General features: G+C 38.6%; 1 protein-coding gene and 1 pseudogene across 4 annotated transcripts in view; one reads left to right on the forward strand and one right to left on the reverse strand.

Moving 5' to 3' along the window:
- Positions 1–25,367, reverse strand: part of YLPM1 (YLP motif containing 1) — a 75,369-nt gene that overhangs the window by 20,009 nt on the left and 29,993 nt on the right. For 2 of the 4 annotated variants that reach the window (XM_049612478.1, XM_049612480.1), the window contains exons 5-17: positions 22,715–24,835; positions 19,988–20,108; positions 12,273–12,693; positions 12,068–12,160; positions 11,653–11,848; positions 10,863–10,981; positions 9,803–9,957; positions 6,282–6,344; positions 5,875–5,994; positions 5,226–5,402; positions 5,063–5,146; positions 4,691–4,774; positions 2,423–2,503 (exon numbers count right to left, since the gene is read on the reverse strand). In XM_049612478.1, coding sequence (XP_049468435.1) covers positions 2,423–2,503; positions 4,691–4,774; positions 5,063–5,146; positions 5,226–5,402; positions 5,875–5,994; positions 6,282–6,344; positions 9,803–9,957; positions 10,863–10,981; positions 11,653–11,848; positions 12,068–12,160; positions 12,273–12,693; positions 19,988–20,108; positions 22,715–24,835 — 3,835 coding nt within the window. Of the gene's footprint in view, positions 1–905; positions 1,685–2,422; positions 2,504–4,690; positions 4,775–5,062; positions 5,147–5,225; positions 5,403–5,874; positions 5,995–6,281; positions 6,345–9,802; positions 9,958–10,862; positions 10,982–11,652; positions 11,849–12,067; positions 12,161–12,272; positions 12,694–19,987; positions 20,109–22,714; positions 24,836–25,367 lie in introns of those variants that run through there. The other 2 variants (XM_049612479.1, XM_049612481.1) reach the window with 2 other exon arrangements.
- On the forward strand, positions 13,798–14,738 carry LOC125909350 (homeobox protein NANOG-like; annotated as a pseudogene).

Genomic DNA, 25,367 nt, shown 5'->3' on the forward strand with positions numbered 1-25,367 from the left:
AAATCTCCACAGGCAATTTATATTTTATTTAATAAAATAACTGGGTAGTTTATTTCAAACAAAGTCCCATAAGATTTTCAAGTTTTCCAATGTACCTATTTAATTATGTAGTAATCCTTTTCGTTTATTCACCTAGCAAGTGTATGGTGATGATTCCTCTTTTGCTTCATTTGGACCCTGTTCTCAATTAAACCCTAACATACAGAGCTTTAATATTAGGACTTACTGTACAGAACAGACTCATCAAAGGTGTCAGCATCTTCTTGTAAGAACTAATATATCTACTGCTGGGAATATTCAAGGTCATGGAACAGACTGACACAAAGGTAAGGTGGAAAGTGTGTTGAACGTTTCATGACAGTAACTGTTGTGTTAGAGTACTGGAGCATCAGAATTCTTCCAGGAAACCTATAGGTTTTGTACATTTCTAGTGTTTAAGTCAAACTAAGAATTCACTTTCAACTTATTTGGTAGTACTTCAGGTTATAAGTCATATCATCTTTCCCAAATACATTTCTAGAACAAACCAAGACAAAGCTATGCTGAAGTGATGGTGCTAAAAGTACTGATGAAATCTGTACAAGTGATATCTCAAAAATCATCTGAAAACCTTAAGCATCACTAGAATAATATATCTATAAATTCTGAGTCGTATCTACTAAATTCACTAAAGCACTAAAGAAGGAAAAATATCATACCGATGACCCCCAAAAAAGATTCTCTTAACCAAGAAAAGTTTGGATTTCACCCAGTTGCATTGATCAGCACAGAGTAGAAAATGCCAAGTTTATTGAGAATTCAATGAAAATGGTCTGAATGACATGAGACTTGCTCTTAACCCTTTGGTTAAAATTCTCCAAGAATCTTTTACTGTTGGAATGGAACCCAATAGTAGAAGATCTGGATTCTGCATTTTTGAATGGGTTAAGAGAAGTTTTATAACATAAAGATAAGCAAAATGAGTATATTAATTTCCTTCTGCTGGAACCACCCTGTTCTTCCTTACAACTGTATCATCTTCTCACTGCTTGAAATGTTAGGCCATTTGGAAATAAAAGAGATAGTCCAGCAGGGTAGAGTTTTAAGGCTTCTTTGCCATGTTTCTGGTGTAAAAATAGAGTATTTACAGCGTGTTCCACTTTTCAAAATAATTAGTACATTCAATGAAAAGTTCCAAGCTTTGATCTACGCCTACACAAATCAGATGTTATGAACCATGTCCTGAACTGAAATCTCCACAAAAGGAAGACGGAGCTTCAGAAAGCTAACATTATAGAATTCTCACATGATCACTTCCTAGTAAACACGCTGCAAGGAGCTAACGAGGTCATTAGCCATATTCCAGAACAGCGTGGACATTTAAATGAACTTCCTGCCTACATTTTAGATCATATATGTCAAAAAACAACCTAATTAAGAAAAATATTTTGTTTAAAGACAAAAAAACATACTGAGACTCAAATGCCATTATCTTTAAAGCTTATTTTTTAATCCGCATATGAAATCTAGGAATGTAGAGGTTGACACCATCTCTATGTACACACAGTTTCTTTTCAGAGTCCTCTGTATCACACATGGGTTTGATGGGACCACTTCTTAGAGAGTCTGTATTCTCTAGGGGTAGGAATCAGGGTTCTCGCTTTGTACATTTTCAGAAGAATATGAGAAGCAGCTTTAGCAAGGGCTGAAGTATTAAATAAAACAAATGATGTTTTGAATTAAAAAAGAAACACTCTTTCAAGGCATTGCTAATCTCTGTGTCTCATTAGCAAACACTGGAAAGTAACATAACTCTACAGGTCGCGTATTTTTCAATGACAGGGTAAGGCAAACATCTCTACAGAAGTGTGATCAAAAGCATTTACAGTAGGTACACGGGAACTTTGAACTCACACTACAAAGCCTCTAATCAGCCTAAGCAAAATGCATTGCCTACACAGTCAAATCATTTTCCCCATCACTCAATAGGATAAAATGCAGAAGAACAAATCCAGCAGTCAGTGGCAACCCTCTGCCTCCTCATTCTAGAAGATCTTCTGCCTCAGTTGACAGAAACTCAATTTTGAAATCTTGTAGCAAAGACGAGACAATTATGCATATGTTGGGTAGGTTGTACCACATATCTGCTGGAATGTGAGAATGCCCTTTCATAAGTATACTCCCCTAAAGCCACCCATAATAGATGAGTGACTAGGAGGGTATGTTTCTTAGCATTCTAAAATTTTCATGTAACAGTACAGTAGAAGGTTCTTTTGGTCAGGGGAAAAATAAAAAGTATCCAAAAATCTCCTTAAAGATGATTATGGAAACTTTGACCATTAAGGTGCATATCAGCAGCAGTAATCTGATCACAGATCTGAGATTAAACCCTTAAGGATTTTAATAGAGACACTTTGTTCAAAGTGGTTGGTCTGTCTCCTACCAGTTCGCTTTCCTCTTCCTCTGCATCTTTCTTTTCTTCCTTCTGTTCTTCAATATTTGCATCAAAATCTTCCATCTCTACCTACATTATCCCAATAAAAAGCAATGAGTTAACATTTAGGAAAATGTTGAGTTCCTTATTGAGACCTCAAACAAGCACAGGTGCCCAGAGCAAGGCAGCACAGACTCACTGTTACACCCTAAGGAAGTTTAAATCCTAAACTTTGAAACAGAACTTATAAAAGACAGAATGATACTCCTGCTTTTCGTTTTCTCAGGCTACCCATCTTTATAATTCCCTATGAATTTGAGAATAATAATCTATTCTAAGCTGATGATTACCTGTTTTGAATGCCTATGGATTACTAAGATTTCTTTCTAAACCTTTAGCAGGCATTTTTCCAATCAAGTAAAACATGTGTATGATTCAAATTTCAAAATGTAAGAAAGGACATAGTGAAAAGTATAATGATCGTAGCCTGGCCCAGAATGGAAGCAATGCAAACAGAGAGGAAATGGGTAAGAAAAGTGTTTATAAGGTAAACTTGACAAAACTTGGAGCCTGACTACATGGTGGAAGGATAAGGTTGAAAGTTGGTAGGACAGAGAATAAAGAGCAAAGGGTAACACAGGTACTAAGAGTCAAGGTTTCGGCAACCAAGTGATTGGTGGGTCTAATTACTAAGATAGAGAATACCAGGAGAGGAACAGGCTGTATGATTTACATACTGGATAGGCTGCATTTGAGATGCACTAAAGTAGTATATGTTTTTTGGTAGAGAATTTGGAAAACAATGGTAGAATTATAAAAATCACCCATAACCTCTACCAAAACATAATTAGTGTTACGATACTGCTAAAATTCATTCCAGTCTTGACAGTTTAATATCAAGGGCACATTATGTGGCAATCGAAGCTACCAGACAGATTATCTATATCAAATGTGCAGAATGATAAGAGCCTAAGACAGAGCCCTAAAGAACTCCAACATTTAAGGGCTGAGTAGCAAGAAAAGCCAGCAAAGGAGACTGAAACGGACGGCCAGAGAGGCAGGAGGAAAACTGGGAGAAGGTGGACTCACAGTAGCCAAAAGAAATATGTTGTCAAGAAGGTGGACATGGGTCAACTAAGTCATATGTGGCTGCAAAATTAAGAAACAGAAGTGAGAATTATCTACTGTCATAGAAATCTTTCATGAGAAAGTCTCTGGAGAATGGCTGGGGCAGAAACCAGAGGAAATGGGTTGAGGAACGAGTCTGGGGGATAAAATACATAAAAATACAATGATAACATTAAGTATAGAAAACCCTCATTCACAGGTTGTCAAACCAAACAGAAGTACACAACTGATTTAAAAAAAAAAAAAAAAACCTCTCTCTTCTTCCATGATATAACTGATGTAGGCAAAAATTATCAATGAGTGATAAATCTTTTGAGGAACAGGATATTAACAAGGTATCAAATTACAGATTATTACAAAGGGATAAAGGTAGAAAAATTTGATGGATACCACCTGAACCAAGTGATCAACATTTCAATCATCAGGAATGAAATAAACTGACATCACATGGCTTTTAATATGATGCACTAAGGACCCCGCATCACTTATGTAGCATCCCTGGTAATGTTTAACTTAAAACTAATCATGTGGAAACACCCAGACAAAACCCAATTGAGGCGCCTTCTACAAAACAAATGGTCTACACTCTCCAAAAATTCTTTGTTTTTCTTGACGATGACATGGCTGAGAAAGTATTTTTTATATTAAAGGACCAGGTCCTAGATTTTTAAAAATAGCTCTAAAGCACATTATGGGAACATCTGGTGAAATGTGAACATGGACTATATATGAGATAATTCAAGAAATTTAATTTAGGAAATTTGTACTACTTAATACAGTACTTTATCAGTATTAAATTTCCTGAATTTGATAATTGAGACTTCTAGTTCTGTTAAGAGAATGCCCTTGTTCTCGGGAGATACCTACTCAAATACTGTATTTAGAGGTGAGGGGTTAAAGGTTATGAGGTTTACAACTTAATTCTTAAACGGTTTCACAATAACAGTGATAACAGTAGAAGTAAGAAGACGTATCTCTCTGTGTAGAGAAAAATGTGGCAAAGTATTAACAATCAGTAAATCTCAATGAAAGTTGAATAGGTGTTCTTATATTACTCATGCAACTTTTCTGTAATTTAAAATTTTTTTGAAATAAAGCAGGTATAAAAAAGGTCCCTTTTGCACTGCTTTCAAGGCAAAGGACACTTACCTCTTCAATAGCAGCATCTTGCAGCAGAGAACGAATGTCCAGACGCATCATATGACGAGGTGCAGTTTCCCAGTGGTCAGCCATCTGTTGAGAGATTCAGGAGGTCAAGTTATCTCGGGAAACTACTCAAAGAAAGACCAAGTGAGCATCTAAGACAAATTTAACTGATAGTGTGAAGTCTAACAGGCTACTTCCAGGAAGAGGTAGGCCACACCTCTTTCACTTAGATACAAAGGATAAGAAACATTTACTAAAGAAGGTAGAAAAGATTTTCTGAAAGTAAAGGAGATAAACAATTATTTCCAGACAACAGTGATCATACAAACAAAATGAAGTTTGGAATACAACACCTCCTATGTTTTCAAAAATCACCTTATTTATTTCTTTAAGCTTTCTTCCATGAATATTTCTCTTGCCACAAGTCTGGTTATCTGCACTCATTTCAGCCAAATATACCTAAGCAAGAATGAACAGTGATTAAGCAAACGAATGTAGCACTTACATGGTAACACAAAGTACTCTACAGTTCTTTTACCTCAAATCCCTTGGTTTTTGCTGCGCTCCAAAACTGGTCAAAATGTCTAACTCTGTCGTTGATGGCATCCAGGATGATAAAGGGGAAAAAGCCATCATCCAGAGTCTTTTTGAAAGTTTTGAACATGCTGGTCCGGTAGGTCTCCTCCATCTCAGCTTCATATTCATATTCCATTACCTAAGATACCCCAGAAGAGATATGGAGTTAGCAAAGACAAAGAATCTTCCTAAACCTCTTCCCTAGTTACCACCAGGATAGAGATAACTTTGTAGTCTTTCCTTCACACCTAAGTACTAAAATTTGTGTTCAAAAAAGAGAAGTCTTTCTTTGTCTTCAAAAAAGCCACATTACTGGGGCGAGCGGGTGGCTCAGTCAGTTGAGTGTCTGACTTCAACTCAGGTCATGATCTTGCGGTTCATGAGTTCAAGTCCCGCGTCAGGCTCTGTGCTGACAGCTAGGAGCCTGGAGCCTGCTTCGGATTCTGTCTCCCCGTCTCTCTCTCTGCCCCTCCCAGGCTTGTTCCCTCTCTCTCTCTCTCTCAAAAACAAAGAAACATTAAAAAAAAAAAAAGCCACATTACTCTCTGAACATGTTTTCCTTCCAATACTATTAATGAATCAAGATGTAATCTGAGAGGAATATGCCATACCTTCTTTTTCACTTTCTTTCCAGAATCTGGGTCTTTTTCTTCTTTTTCCACTTCAGTGATGAAGTAATCATCCAAGCTTAGGACTCTGGGTGCAGGTCCTCCAAATTCTACCTCTTTATCCTAAGAATCATACAGTCAAGAGAGTTAAAGAGAATTTATAGAATATATTAATGAACGTTAATAACAAAGTTCCTTCTCATGGCTAAATAATATGCAATCTTGTGGATTCAAATCAAGCAGAGGCAAAAATACCTGTTTAAGCAGAACAAGATGTTTATGGGATAGCATCTCCCACATGGGCCAACAAGAATGGATCAAATGAGAAATACCTGGATTGACACCATGCTGCTTGCATGAAGGCAAGTGACTAACAAAAGCAACCAATTCTCTGGCTTTCCCATACTCACTCGAATAAGTTTTGCAACATGTGTCTTTCCACTGCCAGGCAATCCTCTCATTATAACAACAATCTGAAACACAATGAAAAACCAAAAAAATCACTCAGAGAAGATATTTTTTACAATGAGGTCTTTCAGTTAAGTGACCTATCATTCTCCGGATACACCATATGACAGACCATGAAACAAACCTTAGCAAATTTGAAAGGGTAGAAATAATACAAAGTATGTCTCTGAACATAACGGAATGAAATTAGAAATGAACAGTAAGAAAAAATTTGAGAAATTCACAAGTATGTGGAAATTAAACACCATACTCCTAAATAACCAATAGGTCAAAGAAGAAATTTAAAAATCAGAAAATACTTTGAGATAAATAAAAATGCCAAAACTTACAGGATGCAACCAAAGCAGTGCTTATAAGGAAGTTTATAGCTATAACTGCCTATATTAATAAGAAGAAAGACTCAAATCAATAACCTAACCTTCAGATACTAGAAAAAGAATAAACTAAACTAGAGCAAGCAGAAAGAAGGAAATAAATTAGAGCAGAAGTCAATAAAATAGAGAACTTATAAACAATAAAGAAAAATCAATGGAACCAAAAGCTGGTTCTTTGAAAAGATCAACATAATTGACAAACCTTTAGCTAGTCTAAGAAAAAAAGAGAAAATATTCAAATTACTAGACTCAGAAATGAAAGGAGTGACATGATTACCAACTTTATAGAAATAAAAAATGGTTATAAAGGGATACTAGGAACCATTGTACAGCAACATATTAGACACCTCAGGTGAAATGGGCAAATCCCTAGAAAGACAAAGGGCAACTGAAACTGACCCCAGAAAACACAGACAACCTGAACAGATCTGTGACAAGTGAAGAGACTGATTGAGTAACCAAAAAACACTACCTACAAAGAAAAGCTCAGAGGCCCAGATGGCTACATCACTGAATTCCAACAAACATTTAAAGAACTCTTTACAAACTCTTCCAAAAAATAGAACAGGAAGGAACTCCCTACTCATTTTGTGAGGCCAGCATCTCAAATCAAGCAGATACCCTGATGCCAAAAGCAGACAGAACATCACAAGAAAACTATAGATATCTCTTATGAATATGGATGCAAAAATCCCTAAAAAAAATACTGGCAAAAGGAATCCAGCAACATATAAAAAGAATTATACACCATGACTAAATGGGATTTATCCCAGGGATGCAAATTAACATCCAAAAGCCAATTACTGTAATTAATATATCATTATCAACAGAATAAAGAAAACAAAAATCACATATAAAAGAATAAAATCACACACATTAAAAAGCAAACAAACAAAATCTCAATTAATGCAGGGAACGCATTCAACAAAATTCAACATTATTTCATGATGAAAACATTCAACAAACTAGGAAGGGAAGGGAACCCTCTTCAACCTGATAAAGGGCATCTACTGAAAACCCATAGCAACAGCATACTTAATGGTGAAATACTGAAAGTTTTCTAAAAACAAGAATAAACATAGATGTCCACTCTCACCACATCCATTCAACACTGTACTGGAGGTTCTAGCCAGACAACGAGGGAGTTGAAAAAAGGGATTCAGATTGTAAAAGAAGAAGCTAAACCTTCTCTATCGGCAGATGACATGACCTCATATATAAAAAATCCTAGGGAATCCACTAAAAATTAATTCGAATGAAAGAGTTTAGCAATGTTGCAGGATATAAGATCAATATACAAAAGTCAGTTTTAGCTCTATACAATTGAATAATACAAAAACGGAATTAAGCTAACTATATCAATAATAACAATAAAATGTGAATGGAAAACATGATCCAACTATATGCTGTGCTTTCTAAAGGAGACATGCTTTATTTTGTATTTTCAATTTTTTACTTAAGTTCTAGTTAGTTAACATATAGTATAACATTGGTTTCGGGAGTGGAATTTAGTGATTCATCATAACCAGTGCTGATCATAACCAGTGCCCTCCTTAATACCAACGCCTATTTAGCCCACCCCCCACCCACCTCCCTAAAGGAGACACACTTTAGATTCAAAGACAAATAGACTGAAAATTAAAGGATGCAAAAAAAGAAATCATACAAACAGACAACCATAGGAAAGCTGGAATAGCTATACTAATAATAGATGAAATAGACTTTACAACAATGACTTATATAGTCATATGTAGTCAAAATATTTGATGGAAATCTCTAGCATCAGTTTACTGAAACAAAATCTAAATATTCTGCAATATAAATTTAAGAACGTATGCATGTGACACGTGTCAGAATGGTTAAAATCAACAACACAAGAATCAACAGGTGTTGGCAAGAATGTGGAGCAAAAGGAACCCTCGTGCAGGGCTGATGCGAATGCAAGCTGGTGCAGCCACTGTGGACAACAGTATACAGGGTCCTCAAAAAGTTAAAAATAGAACTACCCTAGGATCTAGCAATAACACTACTGGTATTTACCCAAAGAATATAAAAACATAAATTCAAAGGGATACATGCACCCCTATGTTTATAGCAGTATTATTTACAATAGCCAAGATATGGAAGCAGCCCAAGTGTCCATCAACAGATGAATGTATAAATAAGATATGGTATATATATAACATACATTTATATATATATATATATATATATATATATATATATAAAACATACATTTATATATATATATATAAATACACACACATACATTTTTATATACATATATAAATTACGGAATATTATTTAACCATAAAAAAGAATAAAACCTTGCTATTTGCAATGACATGGATGGAGCAAGAGAGTATAATGCTGAGTGAAATAAGTCGGAGAAAGACTAACACCTTATGATTTCACTCATATGTGGAATTTAAGAAACAAACGAGCAAGGGCAAAAAGAAAAGAGAAACAGAGAGAGACAAATCAAGAAATAGACTCTTACGTATAGAGAATAAACTAACAGTTACCAGAGGGGAAGGGGGCTCGGGTGGGATAGGTTAAATAGGTGATGGGGATTAAGGAGTGCAAGTGTTACGATGAGCACCGGGTGATGCATGGAATTGTTGAATCACTATCTGGTACATCTGAAACTAATGTAACACTATTAACTAACTGGAATTAAAATTAAAATGAAAGAAAACAAAATAAAGAACATATATATTTGGGGGTCACAAGGAAAATAAGCCCAAATAAATCAAGTCTCCTAATTCTCCCTTTTTTTGTTCCACATACCATAGAACCAAATCCACTTCCCCTCCTCCCCTCTTCAAAATGCAATTAATGAAGTTCTTATGAATTGTTTTGTAAAATTTTCGACATCTTTTTTTGCCAAGCAATTAAGTTCTAATTTCTTAAATTCTATAGGGTAGGCAATTTATGAATTTATATGATGACTTGTAGATGGTAAGATGCCTTGAATCTGATATTATTACCATGTCACAGAAAAGTAGAGAAATTACGTTCAGGGTATTAAAAAGATCTCCTGATAGCTTCTGATTTGCAAGAAAGCTAGTCAACTACACAGGACTCACTCTCTCAGGTCTGCTCTCTCGGCCAGGTGGTTTCAAAATATCATCTACGTTCTTAGATTCGGGTTTCTTCTCAACCCGTGGGGCTGGAGGTGGCTGGTGGCTTAGTGAAGGAGCTGGCAGGGGCATTCGCTCCTCTGGATAAGTTCTTCGTTCTCCTAGGATTCCAGCAATTGAACAAAATTACTATTTACATGGTAATTATTTAAAATTTTAACTCTCTTCAGTCATCCTAAGGTAATAAAATTCATGATGATTTGGACGCCACTTCTAAACCTTAATCAGAGAAAGTTTAAAGTAATGTAAATTTACATTTCTTGAAATCAAGAAAATGAAAAGATTTAGGTATATGATTTTGGGCAAATAGAATGCTCTGAAAAACAATGACTTCATCTTTGTTTGTATTAAATTTAGGGAAAAAGTTAAGCAACAGGACATAGAAGAATAATACATACTTTGCTGATAGTCCCAAGTATGACTTACAGTCTGTCTATAACTTCTGGTTTTACAGTTTTAAGAACAAGAGTTACTAGCTTAGGAAAGCTTGTTCTTACAAATAGGTATGCATTTTTGGTTTAGGTGTATAACAGTGAAAAACAAAAAGCAACCTAAATGTCCAATAATAAGAGTCTCCTACTTTATCCACTCAATGGTATATCATAGAACCATTATTATAATAGGTTTACATACAGAAAAATGTTACGTATCACTGAGAATAAACATGATAAAGAAATTCTATTTACACTTTGATTACAACTTCATTAATACATACGTGAAAAGAGAATGAGAAGAAACATACAAAATTATAGTTGTTGTGGTGTGGTAGGAGGTGGGATTATAACTGATTTTGTTTCTATTTTCCAAAACTTCTTTAATAATACCAAAGAACAATTTATGTTTTCTTTCATTAATTACATTGCTATTTTTGATGATAATGCTCCCATCTCTGATAAATCGGAGCATTCATTTTATTCTGAAAGTTTAAATCCACAGCTATAGGGGGAAACATCTCCAGTGGTCTGTATTCTCAACATCCTCATAGTTAATAAGGCACTTGTTCTACCTCCAAACATGGATGGTCCTTCGTAGGCTGGTCGGTCAGACTTCCGGTCATAGGATGGCCTATCAAATCCCCCTCTTCTGGATGAGGAATGGTCTTTTTTGTCTCGATATGACTGAGTCCTAGAGGTGTAACAGGAAATACTTTAGAAAATTTAAAAAAAACAAAAAAAGGAGGTCTCTGTATTACAATGCAATACCACTATCTGCCCAATTTTCTCCATGGGTAGCTACTACACATAGTCAATATTTTTATTTTTATTTTGCTTTTCCTTTTATTTTATTTTTTTGAGGGGGGAGGGGCAGAGAGAGAGGGAGAGACAGAATCATAAGCAGGCTCTGTGCTCAGCACAGGGGGGCCCAACACGTGGCATGATCTCACGACATGACCTGGGCTGAAATCAAGATGCTTAACCGACTGAGCCACCCAGGTGCCCCACTTTTCCATTTAGATCTGCCTTGCACACAGACGTCTAAAGGGCTCATGAACTGCAAAAATACGTTGTTTACCTACTAATGAAGTAATGACTGTACCTTTATTGACAATACTATTTCCTTTCCTTACAGGCTATCTCCATCTCCCATTTAATTCTCTGGAATTCAAGCTCAGAAAACTCAAGCATCTCGTTTCCTGCAGATTGGTCTGGAACTGCTTTTCCTTCTCCAAATTACACACACATGTATGAGAAGTATACATCATTTACCAAATTTCCCTTAGATACAATGACTTTTGCTGAACTTAAGTCTATGGTAATTTGTACACCTGGCAAAAAGGTATTTTTCATAACACGTACCTATCATCTCGAGGTCGGCGTTCTCGATCAAATCGATCCCGGTCATAGTCAATAACACCACGATCCCGTTCTCGGTCTCTGTGTGTCTCTCGATCCCTTTTGAAATCTCGATGATCTGCCATGACATTACTTTGACGATCAAAATAAGGCTCACGGTCTCTGTCTCTATCATAACGATCACGTTGGCCTGCATGTTCTACAAAAACAATTAGTACAAAGTAAGAGCTATATCCCTTTTCTGAAATAAAAGCAGAAAAGTGCAAATCTAACTTTAGAGCTAGTATAAATTATTGTCCTAAATTCAACTTATGAATCTTTCAGCTATATTAAAGGGAGGCCCAGATAACCTTATCAAAATCACATGATAATTAGGTCCTAAAAGGTTTAAAAATACTGATCTCTCTGGGACTCCTACCTGTCTCAAAAGTTGATCTTTCAGGTAGTGGATCTGGGCGCAAAGTTATTCTTTCTCCATAGGGTATCTGTTCAACTTTATTAGTGGACATATCTGGTGAACCAAATCAGGGATAAAACACTGTAAGAATGAAGCCTAAAGAAGACAAAGCTGAAGCTCACGATTTCCTGAGAATCCCAAATACAAAGCTGTCACCATTACTCACCTCGGCCATGGCCATAATCAACAGTCTGCTGCACTGGGGGTGGTTTGGACATCGGTGGCAGACCCATAGGCATTGGGCCAGGAGGGGGGATGGGAGGGTGAACATGTGGGGGTGGTAACACTGGAGCAGATGGGATTGTTCCAGGTTCTGGTTTAAATTCTGAATTCAGTCCTTGTTCATCATTTGTATCCCAGAGGCCATAGAAAGAATCTTCATCCCAGCGCTCCTGTTCCACCGCTGAAGTCTGTGGCTTTATTACTGGCGGAGGAGGTGGAGGTGGAGGAGGAGGCGGTGGTGGTGGTGGTATTGGGATAGGCGGCCTGGTCACAGGAACAGATGGTCTTGCTGGTGGAGCAGAGGGTCTTACAATTGTTCCTGGTGGTTTACCCATAGGAGGGGGTGGTCTATAGGCCCCTGGAGGCTGGAGAATAGGGTAAATGTGGAGGAGCATTTAGTGGAGGAGCATACCATCATGTTCTCACACGTCGGTAGAAATTAACACCCGATTTTCCGTCCGTACAAGAAAAAGTTCTTTTTCTTTTTAAAACCTTTTTGTGTCTTAAAATACACCATTGGAGGGGTGCCTGGGTAGCTCAGTCAGTTAAGTGTCCGACTTTGGCTCAGGGTGTGATCTTGCAGTTTGGGAGTTCGAGCCCTACATCGGGTTCTGCGCTGATAGTACTGAGCCTGTTTGGGATTCTCTCCCTCTCTCTCTGCCCCTCTCCCACTAGCGTACCTTCTAGCTCTCTCAAAATAAATAAACTTAAAAAAATAATAATCAGGGGCGCCTGGGTGGCTCAGTCGGTTAAGCATCCGACTTCAGCTCAGGTCATGATCTCGCGGTCCGTGAGTTCGAGCCCCGCGTCGGGCTCTGTGCTGACAGCTCAGAGCCTGGAGCCTATTTCAGATTCTGTGTCTCCCCCTCCCTGACTCTCCCCCGTTCATGCTCTGTTTCTCTCTGTCTCAAAAACAAATAAACGTTAAAAAAATAAAAATAAAAAAAAATAATAATCAAATAAAATAAAATACACCATTGGAGAGAAATATGCAAATCATGTATCTAATAAAGGAACTGTATTTAAAATTTGAAAAATTAGTATAATTTAATAGTAAGACAAATAATAGAAAAAAAATCAGCAAAAAATTTGGAGATTTCTCCAAAGAAGATACACGAATGGCCAATAAGCACTTGAAAAGACACTCAACATCATTAGTCATTAGGGAAATAGATGATGGTTGCACAGCTCAGTACATTTACTAAAAATCACCTAAAATGGGCAAATTATATGGCATGTAGATTATACCTCAATTAGGTTATCAAAAATTGTCCTCGACCTTTCGCTAGATTGGACTGGCTGGCTCCTGCTATTGCGGTGGTGACCCACTTCATTCCCATCCTTCTGACACTCTTACATCTGGAGATCTTCATATTTCTCTAAGTTCTTCCACCTCGGTATGTAAACCTGGGCCTTTCTTATAATCTTGCTCTCTTTTTTTTTTTTCCTTCTACCTTCAGTTCAGCAACATGAATGTGGATCCAGTTCAGGCCCAGTGCCCTCCTTGCCCTGAAGCACCCAATTCTAGGGAGTCTTCTCCAATGTCTGAGATTTATGGGCCTGAAGAAAATTATGCATCCTTGCATGTCATCTGCTGAGACACCCTACACGGAGACCGTCTCTCCTCTTCCTTCCTCCATGGTCTGCTTATTCAGGACAGCTTCGTTTCTTCCACCAGTCCCAGAGTAAAACCACTACCCACTTTTGTAGAGGAGAGCACAGTGAAGAAGGAAGATATGGCCCAGGGCAAGAAACAGAAGATCAGAACCGGGTTCTCTTAGACCCAGCTATATGTACTCAATGACAGATTCCAGAGACAGAAATACCTCAGTCTCCAGCAGATGCAAGAACTTTCCAACATTCCAAACCTTAGCTATAAGCAGGTTAAATCCTGGTCCCAGAACCAGAGAATGAAATGTAAGAGGTGGCAGAAGTGGCCACAGAACAGCAACAGTATGACTCAGAATGGCTCAGCAACTACAGAATACCCAGGCTTCTCTTCCTATCACTGGGGATACCTGACGAACACTTCCGGAAACCTTCCAATATGGAGTAACCAGACCTGGAACAGCCAGTCTTGGAGCAACCATTTCTGGAACAGTTAGATCTGGTGCCCCCAAGCCTGGAATAGTCAGCTCCACAACTATGGAGAGGAATCCCTGCAATCCCAGATCCAGTTCCAGCAAAATTCTGTCAGTGACTTGGAGTCCATCTTAGAAACTGCTGGGGAAAGCCACAGTGTAAAATGCTTTATTAAATATTTTTTGATATTAGTTCATTAATTAATTAAATATTAATTAATGTTACTTAATATTTAGCACTTTATTAAAGTGCTAAGCATCTTAGTACCCAGCAAGTAATAGGTTTATTCCCAAAGTACTCTGTGAACACACAGCCTGAAGATGTGTGACATGATGAGTATATTATTCAATCTCAGTTTGGGCAGTGGCTGTATTACTTCTCTTATGATTTGTCTTTTAGGGCCCTGTATCTCTGCCTTGATACTGTATCTCATTATGCTTATTGTTTCAACTGAGAAGGTACGATTGGAATCTAATCGAAGAGGTTTCAGTAGCATTGGCTGCTATGGACAACATGATAAAAGATGCTTCTGGCTACAAGTAACTAGATATAACACTAATTTGGATATCTTTAGGTTCTAGAATCCAACTTCAAGAATAGGAAGTAAAAATACAAAGGCAAATGATGAAGGATTACTTGTATTTTCTGAGTTTGTGAGGCTTTACTTATTAGTAACCTCAAATGTTATGATGAAGGGTCAAGCTATAATGTGCTTCATTGGTTTCCTCTGCCCCCTGTGTTATTTTACTACAACTCCTAATTTCTTCGTTATTCTAGTTATTTGTAGAAAGATGTTTTGTATTTTAATGTAGCATGGTAATAGTATCAGTTTGGCTGGTTGGTTTATAGGTTTAAGTACAAATAAATAAAATACTCACTTAAAAAAATTGTCCTCAACACTATCACCCTCCTACCAATGTATCACCCTCTCTTTTTTCTCCTTACTTAAAAAGTAGGGTGCTAGCCACTTGAGATATAAATGTCCCAGGCCCACCCTACAACTACTGAATTTCTGTAGGGGGAGATCCTGGCATTAATTAAAAACCAAAACGTCCCTGAGTAATTCTGTTGTCTGGTTGACAACAGTAGTCTGTGGCAAGACTAGTACCAACACACAACATCAGCACCAGGAAACAACAAAACAAAGAAACTGAATGGGACATTTAGTAACCTCTCCAAGAGGAAGTGCCACTGTTGTGTGCAATGTTTGCATTTGTCTTCCCAAAGCAATCACCAAATGTCAATAGAAATGTGTATTAAGGAGACAGTAGAATCTCTTGACAGATAGGTCCTATCTACTCAATGCTGAAACCCAACTGTCAAATTTTATTTTAATCTCTGCAAGCCTGATTCGAACACTCATTATCCTTTTCTCTTAGTTCGTTGTTTCTGGTTTGTTTTTCATTGACAGCTATTTTAGACCTTAGAGACCCAACAACATACGTTACTTACCTATTTACTCATGTATGGGCTGTACTTTAAAAACAAACTTCCTGGGTAACAAAATGGATTTGGCCATTATGTAAGGAACACTGTTTAACTAGAGGTCACTACAACCCACAGTAAAAGCCAAATGGTTGCTACCTAAGGGTAAACATTTGATTGTAGCACTCTAAAAAATTGCTAATATAGGACAAAAACTATGGTGTCTGGAGTACAGCTACCCAGACCTGTTCCAAGTATCTTAAGAACTCTTCAGATTATGTCTATAAATAAAAGTGTTTTCTTTATACTACACAGTGAAAGCAATAGATACATTTGTAAAAAAAAAAAAAAAAAAAAAAATCCCTACAGTATTTATATGAGAATTACTATCTACAGTATATTAAGAATGGGGCGCCTGGGTGGCTCAGCTCATTGGACATCTGACTCTTGATTTCGGCTCAGGTCATGATCTGACAGTCCTGGGATCGAGCCCAGCATTGTGCTGATAGCACAGAGCCTGCTTGGGTCCTTTCTCTCCTTTTTCTCTGCCCCTCCCCCATTCATGCGAGTGCTCTCTCCCTCTCTCTCCAAATAAATAAACTTAAAACAAAAAGAGTAATATAAATTGGTAAGAAAAAAAACCTTACAAGTCAAACAGACAAATGGATAAAGGACAAAAATAGAATTTTTACAAGAAGAAATATAATATGGAAAAATACTCGTGTTCACTATCAAAAATGCATATTAAAACATTTTATTAAAGCTACTAAATCAACCAAAAATATCAAGCAGCTGGTGCTTGCAAGGCTCTAGCATACATTTTATACAACTATTTAAAAAAAATGTTTTTTATGTTTGAGAGAGAGAGAGAGAGAGAGAGAGAGAGAGAGAAACAGTGTGAATAGGAGAGGGGCAGAGAGAAAGGGGCACATAGAATCTGAAGCAGGATCCAGGCTCTGTGCTGACAGCTCAGAGCCCAACGTGAGGCTCGAACTCACAAACCACAAGATCATGACCTGAGCCAAAGTTGGATGACTAACAGACTGAGCCACCCAGGAGCCCCTTTATACAACTATTTTAGAGAGCCATTAGCTATATTCCAGGAATCATTAAAAATGTCCTTATTCTGTAACTGAAATATCCTACTTTGGGATTTTGGGGATCTTAAAATTTAAGAAGTTATCTATGGGACCCGGGGTGGCTCAGTTGGTTAAGCATCTGACTTTGGCTCAGGTCATAATCTCATAGGTCGTAAGTTTGAGCCCCGCGTCAGACTCTGTGTTGACAGTTCAGAGCCCAGAGCCTGCTTCAGATTCTATGTCTCCCCCCCCACCCTCTCTCTGCCCCTCCCTAGCTCACGCTCTATCTCTCTCAAAAATAAATGAACATGAAATTTTTTTTTTTTAAATAAGTTACCTAGAGTAAGAACTTGATACAAAGACGTTCACTGAAGTTATATTAATAATAAGACTGAAGGATTAGAAGCAAATGTCCAACAGAAGTAGAATAGTTTTAATAAATTATGCATCAAAAGTAATAAAGTATGTAGGAATATGAAAAATGTTTTTGATTTGTTAAGTGAATAGGCAGAAATGTGGAACTATAATCTAGAGTTTCAACTATTTGCTAAGAGATACAAAGATAAAAGACACAGTTCCTATTATTAGGAGCTCTGTTTAGAAGGAAAGACAGACAAGGTAACAGACAAAATACAACAGGATAATGGCTATGACAGAAGCTTGTACAAGATGTTACAGGGGTACATGTGAAGGCAACCCATCTTACCCAAGGGGAAGAGAAGATACAAAGCTGACTTCTAAAAAACAAACAAGAATTAACTAGTTGGAGAAGAGGATAAGAGAAAGAAAAGAAACTGTAGGTTTAGAGAACAACATGTACGTGCAAAGGCATAGGGAAGTTAAGAGTCTGGCACACTCGCACAGTTGTAAGAAGCTCCACGTGGAAGGAAGGCAGAGTGGAAGGGAGGAGAAGAGCAAGTAATGGTAGGCAGAGGTCAAGCCAGCTCAGGAGAAACATAAAGGGTCATGCAAAAGACTTTAGATTTGATCACGTAAGCAGCGGGGAATACAGCATTCTGAAACGAGGGTGCACGCAACATGGTGAGATTTATGTTTTTAAATGTCCATTTTGGGGGCGCCTGGGTGGCTCAGTCGGTTAAGCGGCTGACTTCGGCTCAGGTCATGATCTCGCGGTCCATGAGTTCGAGCCCCGCGTCGGGCTCTGTGCTGACAGCTCAGAGCCTGGAGCCTGTTTCAGATTCTGTGTCTCCCTCTCTCTGACCCTCCCCTGTTCATGCTCTGTCTCTCTCTGTCTCAAAAATAAATAAATGTTAAAAAAAAATTAAAAATAAAATAAAATAAATGTCCATTTTGGGGCGCCTGGGTGGCTCAGTCAGTTAAGCATCTGATTTCGGCTCAGGTCATGATCTCATGGTTTGTGAGTTCGAGCCCCACGTGGGGCTCTGTGCTGACAGCTCAGAGCCTGGAGCCTGCTTCAGATTCTGTGTCTCTCCCTCTCTCTGCCCCTCCCATGTTCATGCTCTGTCTCTCTGTCTCTCAATAATAAATGTTAAAAAAAAAAAAAAAAAATTAAGTGTCCACTTTGGCCAGAAGTCCCATCAGTGCTGCCTAAGGTGAAGTGTAGGGGTACAAAGTGCCACTAGAGAACTTTTTGGGGTGACAGAAATTTTGTTCTTCTTTATATTTGTCAAAACTCAAACTGTAGGCTTAAAATGAGTGGGCTTAAAGTGAGTTACGATATGTAAACTATATCTCAAAATTTGATTCAAAAATACAATAAAATAATCACTCTAGCAGAATGGAGAATGGATCAGAGGAGAATGAGATGGAGAGATGAATTGGGATGTTTCTGAAATAATCTAGGCAAGAACTGATGAAGGACAAAACTGAGGTTGTGGGGAAGTGGAGGACAGTATATTTGAACAATATTAAGAAGGTAGTAAAATCAATCAAAAGAATGACTGGATACGGAAGGGCAGGACACAGTAAACAGTTAAGGCTGACTTTTAGGTTTCCAGTTTGGGTGAGTAGGTGATGGTGAGGAGAAAGAACAAGGTTAATGGAAAATGATACTGAGGTCCATTTTGAATATGCCGAGTTTGACAGGAGACACATCCGGAGAGAAACGCTGGAGGCAGACAGATGCACACACAAGTCAGGAGATATGATATGGGGAGGCAACATCATGGTGGTCATTGGTGACAACTATGTAATCTGTTTTGTGTTAGACTATGTGTTATGATGAAAGGGCACACTGAAAAGTGAAGAGTTAATTTCATGAAATGATTTGGGTTTTCCCTCTCATTGTGTTGTTATAAAGTTATTTGCATGACAACATTTTTAAAGGTCATCACTGGCTTAAAGGTAAAATAACAAACAACAACAACAATGAACACAAAACAAAGGGAGAACCTGATCACACAAACCTTTCACAGAACTCTACTGCCTGAACTAGATCATGATGTTTGATCCCTTCCCTAGCTGAGGAACCAGTAGCCCAAGGCAGTGGGGAGACGCTGAGGCTCAAAGGAGGTGGGCTCATAAGGGGCCTCTGCACTGCCCAGATGAAAAACAGGACCATTTCAACAAAAGAGATTATTAGGAAAATTCTACACTTGTGTGAACATGAAGCCATGTAGCTCAGGTGTGCTTGGTGTATTTATCAAAACCTAGGGGGAAAAAGTGGCTGTCACACTTTTGACCACATTTAAAAGATTTTCAAAGGCCAATTACCATTAGCTTTTTACTTTTCCCAAATTTACATTAAAAAAAATTTTTTTAACGTTTATTCATTTTTGAGAGACACAGAGAGACAGAGTATGAGTGGGGCGGGGGGTGGGGGGGCGCGGCAGAGAGGGAGACACAGAATCCAAAGCAGGCTCCAGGCTCTGAGCTGTCAGCACAGAGCCTGACATGCGGCTCAAACTCACTGACCATGAAATCCTGACCCAAGCTGAAGTCGGACACTTAACTGACTGAGCCACCCAGGCACCGCAAATTTACATTTTTTATAGAGGAAATTTATACCTATTACAATGGGAAAAAAATCAAACAACATACAAACATACAAAGTAGGAATCATTTCATTTCCCGAGCACACGTTTTTCCATACCGGGTACATTCCAGGCCTTGAAGATGCATTCTGCAACCTCGAGTCCTGGGGTGGCAGATGGTCAGGCATCTGTGGCTCAGACCCAAAGTCTTTCATCTTCTGAAGCTGTTCTTTCTGTTCCCTGTGAACAAATAAAATTGCCATTGTACATTAAGGCATGTTTACTCCAGACCCAGTGACTACAACTGATATCAAAGACAAAGAGATCTTAAGAACTCTGTTCCAAAACCCTCTATGGTGCCCCCAGGGCATCTCCAGGGTAACACTCTCTTGCCTTTATGTAGCTAACTGACTAGTCTTCTACAACCTATAAATGACTATAAATTACTAAACCTATTCAAGGACAGGTTCCACAACCTGCCTCATTAGTCTATTCTAAAATAGCATCTACTGGTCACCTTTTTCTTTCATTGAACAAAAAGTTCTCTCACTATTTTCCTTGTTCAATACTCTCTCGCTAGATGAGAGGTTGCAAACTGGTGGCCAAATACGGCCTACAAAGTTTCTTGTTTGTTTTTTTTTTTAATTGGCTTTCCCATCAGTTTTTAAAATCTGAATTAGCTGCCGTTATTTACGAAGCAAAATATTTCACATATAAATTCAAATTGTAAAGAGATTTGGTAACAATGGGTCTATGTCCCCACATGCCAACAATCAGCTGACTGGAGTAATGGCCGTCCACTTCAGATGAAGCGGGTTGCTATAGTCCTCACCACACTCGGTAGAGTTACCCTGGCGCACTTTCACTCATTATAGTTACCTGTCTGGTTCTTGTGGGCACTTTAGTTTATGGCCCAGTGAGAGCTAATGTCAGTCTATACCTTTAAAAACAACACTTCATATTCCTAAAAAGGATTCATGGAACTCTTCATGCTTTTCTTGAATTCTCTGGTCCAATTCCTTCCTTCTTTTTTTTTTTTTTTTTTTTTTTTTTGAGTTTTCCTTACAATGCCCACCATAAACAGGTGTACATCTACTACAACCTCTTTAGACTTTTTACAATTTTCTTCCTACACTGGATGTAGTGCCCCAAATGGACACAAACTAAGGGTCAAAAAAGTTTATTTTCTACCTCATGTAAATGACTTCACACCAATACAACATAGCTTACTTGTATTCAACTATGACAATTCTTATCCATCACTTCATATATTTTAGTTATGCTTATGTTGCCTAGAAAGAGCTTAAAAAAAGGATGATGAAGAAGAAGCACCTTTTATCAAAAGGTTTTCTATACAAAGTAATAACGATGAAAAGGAAATTTTAAAAAGAAAAGGAAAGAAAACTTGGCAGTTTGGGAACACTAACCAGCTTGGTGTTCTCCATAAACAGAACAGATTTTAGAGCTGGACAGACTGGGTTCAAATTCTGCGTTTGCCACTGATTAGCCAAGTGGACTTAACCTCTCTGAGCTTTAGTGTCATCTGTGAAGTAGGGTATGTCTACTTATCATTGCAGGCCTTTGAGATAAAAGGATCTGAGACCGGAAGACTGAGACAATGTAGGCTAAATTATTAGCACAGTGCCCAGCACATGGTGGGTGTTAAGTTAAAGGCGTCTGTAATTTGAAAGTGAATGGTGTGGTAACTAAACGTTCTCTATCATGCTTTCCACATCTTCTTCATGAGTAATCTGGAAAAGTAAAATCTCTCAGAGCATATCTTCTATAGACAGAAATCTGTTGTGTTGCCTGAGGCACCGGATCTTCCATCTTTACCTACAGGGATTTTTCCTCATTGTACTTTTCTAGTCATAAAGCTTCAGTTATAGTTTCAATCGGTACAATCCACATAGACCAGAATTGAAAAATGAAGGAAACACAATACACTGGAGTATGTCAAAACCTAACCATTAATTTATTTTCTCAAAACATTGCTCATTCCTAAGAACTTACTCAAAAAGCTTACAATCTATCAATGACTGCTAAATTCTTATCTCAGGACATAGTTGGTTTAGGGATTGAATGAACATACACAAAGTATTCAGTATTCAGTACAGTTCCTGGCACACAGTAAGCATGCAATGTTTCTTCTTCTTCTTTTTTTTTTTTTTTTTAATTGTTACTCCCTGGGAAGCATTAGATACTTATACATAGGTGATTTTAAATCAAGAAATCCAAATTTTATTCTCCATTTCACAAAGAAAATATTTGATTATGTAGAAATAAGTAACATCCTCAAGTAGAGATATCTGCTTTTAGTTATAAGGAAAAGATAAAACACCCCAGAAAGAAAGTATCAGCAGTTAGCCAAATCTGAGGACGCTTTCAGGTAAACCATTCTGAGCTTCAACAGAGGAAAAACCTTACAGCACTTTCCAAAGTCTTATCAAAGATAAGTGAATATGAAGTCTATAAGATCTAATACCAAAGAACAAAATGCCTCCTGGGGAAAAAAAAGGATGTTACATATGAGCTCTGTGAAATCCAGAGCACTGGAGAGTTGAAGTTTGACACTGAAACATGTACAGGCATGATATGTCAGCAACACATCTATAAAAGCCAAGAATGGCTATCAAACTTTCACATTTCAGGACATAAGCTTACAATTAACACAGTTCCAAAATACATTTCCTAACCCTAAAGCAGCACTGAATGGCCAGAAATATAAATTAAAATTTACAAGAACTTGAAGCAAAACGATTCCATTCACATACATCGCATCACTTTAAAAAAGAGCAGTCTGAATGCGGTTTTGACTAAAAGAAAATCTTAAGTAGTCAACTTACCGAAGCATTTTCAGTTCTTGTGCAGCTTTCAAAATGATTTCGTGCTGCCTCTGACTGAGAACCATTACCCCTCCAAGGCCTTGGTCAGAGTCTAAGTTTGTATCCGACCCCATCATTTCAGAAGAATGATGTGAGGAGGGCATATGTTCCGCCATGGGGGAATGTCTATCCACATCAGATGGGTACCATCTGTCTGACAACCGTTCTCTTTCCCAGTCCATTCTGTCAGGGATATAATCTCGCTTTTCCCGCCATGTATCTCCTCTTTCTGGATACTCTCGGATCCTCAACTCACCCCTATCACGAAAATCTCGATCATACCCATGGTCTCGATTTCTTTCTTCTCTCCATCTATCATCCCGATATCTATCCAAAGGTGGAAGAGGTGGGAGGGGTGGTAAAGGTGGAAGAGATGGAATATCCCGTTCACGAAACTGTGATTCTTGTTCATCCAGTGGTCTCCCATAATCTCTGTCCCACTCATTATCCAAATTTCTATCATACATATCCATGGGTCTTCCAATCCGATCCACATCCCTGTCCAAGTCCCTGTCCATTTCCCTGTTGTAGTCCTCATCCATATCCTGATCTCTCTCCCAATCATCCCACCAAGGGCCTCGTCTATCTCCATCATGAGATCGAGATGGTGGTGCTGAGAACCTGTCCTCTCTGTTATATGGGTCTAGTGTATCATCTTGATAGTCACGTTCGCATTCTCTCCAGTATCTCTCTCTATCCCAATCATCAAGTCTTTCTCGTTCCATTGGAGCATTTCTACCATCTAATGGGAACTCTTCATGCCCTCTCTCTTCTCCATGATTCCATGGAGCTCTAGGAGGCTCATCTCGGTGATATGGATACATTTTTTCCCCACCATCTCCTGGTTCTGGTCTAAACGGACCTCTGTCACGACCAAAATCTGGTCTTCCCAGTCCCCTTTCCCTACTGCCAGGCCCTCGAGGTGGTCCCCTCTCCCTACTCCCAGCTCTTCGTGGTGGTACTCTTTCCCTACTCCCAGCCCTTCGTGGAGGTCCTCTCTCCTGACTGCCAGCCCTCCGAGGTAGTCCCCTTTCTCGGCTGCCAGCTCTACCCCGGTCCTGGCTGCCTTGCAGACCACCTGGCATTTTCTCCCGACTGCCTCCTGGCCTCACCAACCCTCTGTCCCGGCTGCCTTCTCCTCTGCTCATCTTCTCTCGACTGTCTTCTCGTCTACCCATCATCTTATCACGAAAGTCTTCTTGCTTGACCAACCCTGGGCCACGGCTGATTGCCTGACCTCGACCTCTATTTACTAGTCCTTTATCCCGTGTGTCTTCCATTCTGCTTTGCCCAGGACCTCTGTAAGATGAGCTGCTGCCTCGATTGCCTTCTAACCTAGTATCTCTGTTATCTGGCCGAGGCAGCCCTTTATCTTGGTTGTTTTCTGAATGGGGCAGACCAATACCCAAAGGCTTAAAATCATTATCTGCAGTTAATGATGATGATGTTGTCACTGCTGCTCCTCCCTCCATCCCCCCTGGTTTTGAGGGAAAAGTAGATTGAGTAGGTACAGGTTTATTTGCAAGGGGTACAGGCTGAGTAACAGCTTGGGCTTTGTCCATTTGAGTCTCCATACTTTGAGAATTCTGGTCCCAATTAGAAGGCTCTATGGGCCCTTCCGAGACTTCGCTTTTAGGTGGCTCTTGTTGAGAGTCGCTTAGATTCTCATTTGACTGAGCCGCCTTGGCATCCTTTATATCTGCAGCAATGGAAAATGTAGCTGACTGCATTTTAAAATTCTTCTGCTGGTTACTATTGGTGTCTGCTAATGGTTCTTTGTTTCCTGAAAGAGGTTCTGCTTGTGACTTAGGTTGCTGCTGATGTTGCTGTCCAAAAGCTGGCTTGGGGCCTTTCCACTGTGGTCCACTCTGTCGAGGACTGAGGGATGTATTGGGGGTAATATAAAACTGAGATGCTGGCCCCCGGGGAATCATTCCCCATTTGCTTTTAGTGCCCTCTGTTGGGTGACCTTCATATCTGGGTCTTGGCCCATCGGGGCGATTTCCTTCAAAACGAGGCCCTTTGGGTCTCGGTCCTTCACACCTTGACCCTAAATCCTCAAATCTTCGAGGACCATCAAATCTACAAGTAAAACAAAAGATATTACTCAAGACAGTAAAGCAGAAAAAAAAAAAATATTCTCCATGTAAGAATATTTAAGGCAATCTTGCCTTAAAATCTGTTTACAAAAATGACTCTTTCAGTCATTAAATAAATCCTGAGGTATCTATCTTAGAATCGGTATGCTAAAGTGGCAGTGCTCAGAAGGTCTTAGGACAGGCTTTGGAAATCATGTCAGTATTATTATCATCCACTCCAAAACAACTCCTGCAGCAAGTCACTGATACACTAAATTGTTAAAAAGCAATCATAAGTATTGTGACTTAGTAGACAGAAAAGCCCACTCATCTTAAATGGGGTAAAAAGTGCCACGGCTAACTCTGAGAGTATTTTCAGAATTAAAATATAACTAAAATCTTAGTAGGAAACAACTAACGGGATAATATAGGATGATTATAAATATTGTTGGAGCTAACATTATCACCTGGACTACTGGACAAAAATTCAAAAAGCCAGTAGCCAGCTATATCTTAAGAATGTGCCCTAATATTTT

This window comes from Panthera uncia (assembly GCF_023721935.1).
Source record: "Panthera uncia isolate 11264 chromosome B3 unlocalized genomic scaffold, Puncia_PCG_1.0 HiC_scaffold_1, whole genome shotgun sequence".
Taxonomy (NCBI): domain Eukaryota; kingdom Metazoa; phylum Chordata; class Mammalia; order Carnivora; family Felidae; genus Panthera; species Panthera uncia.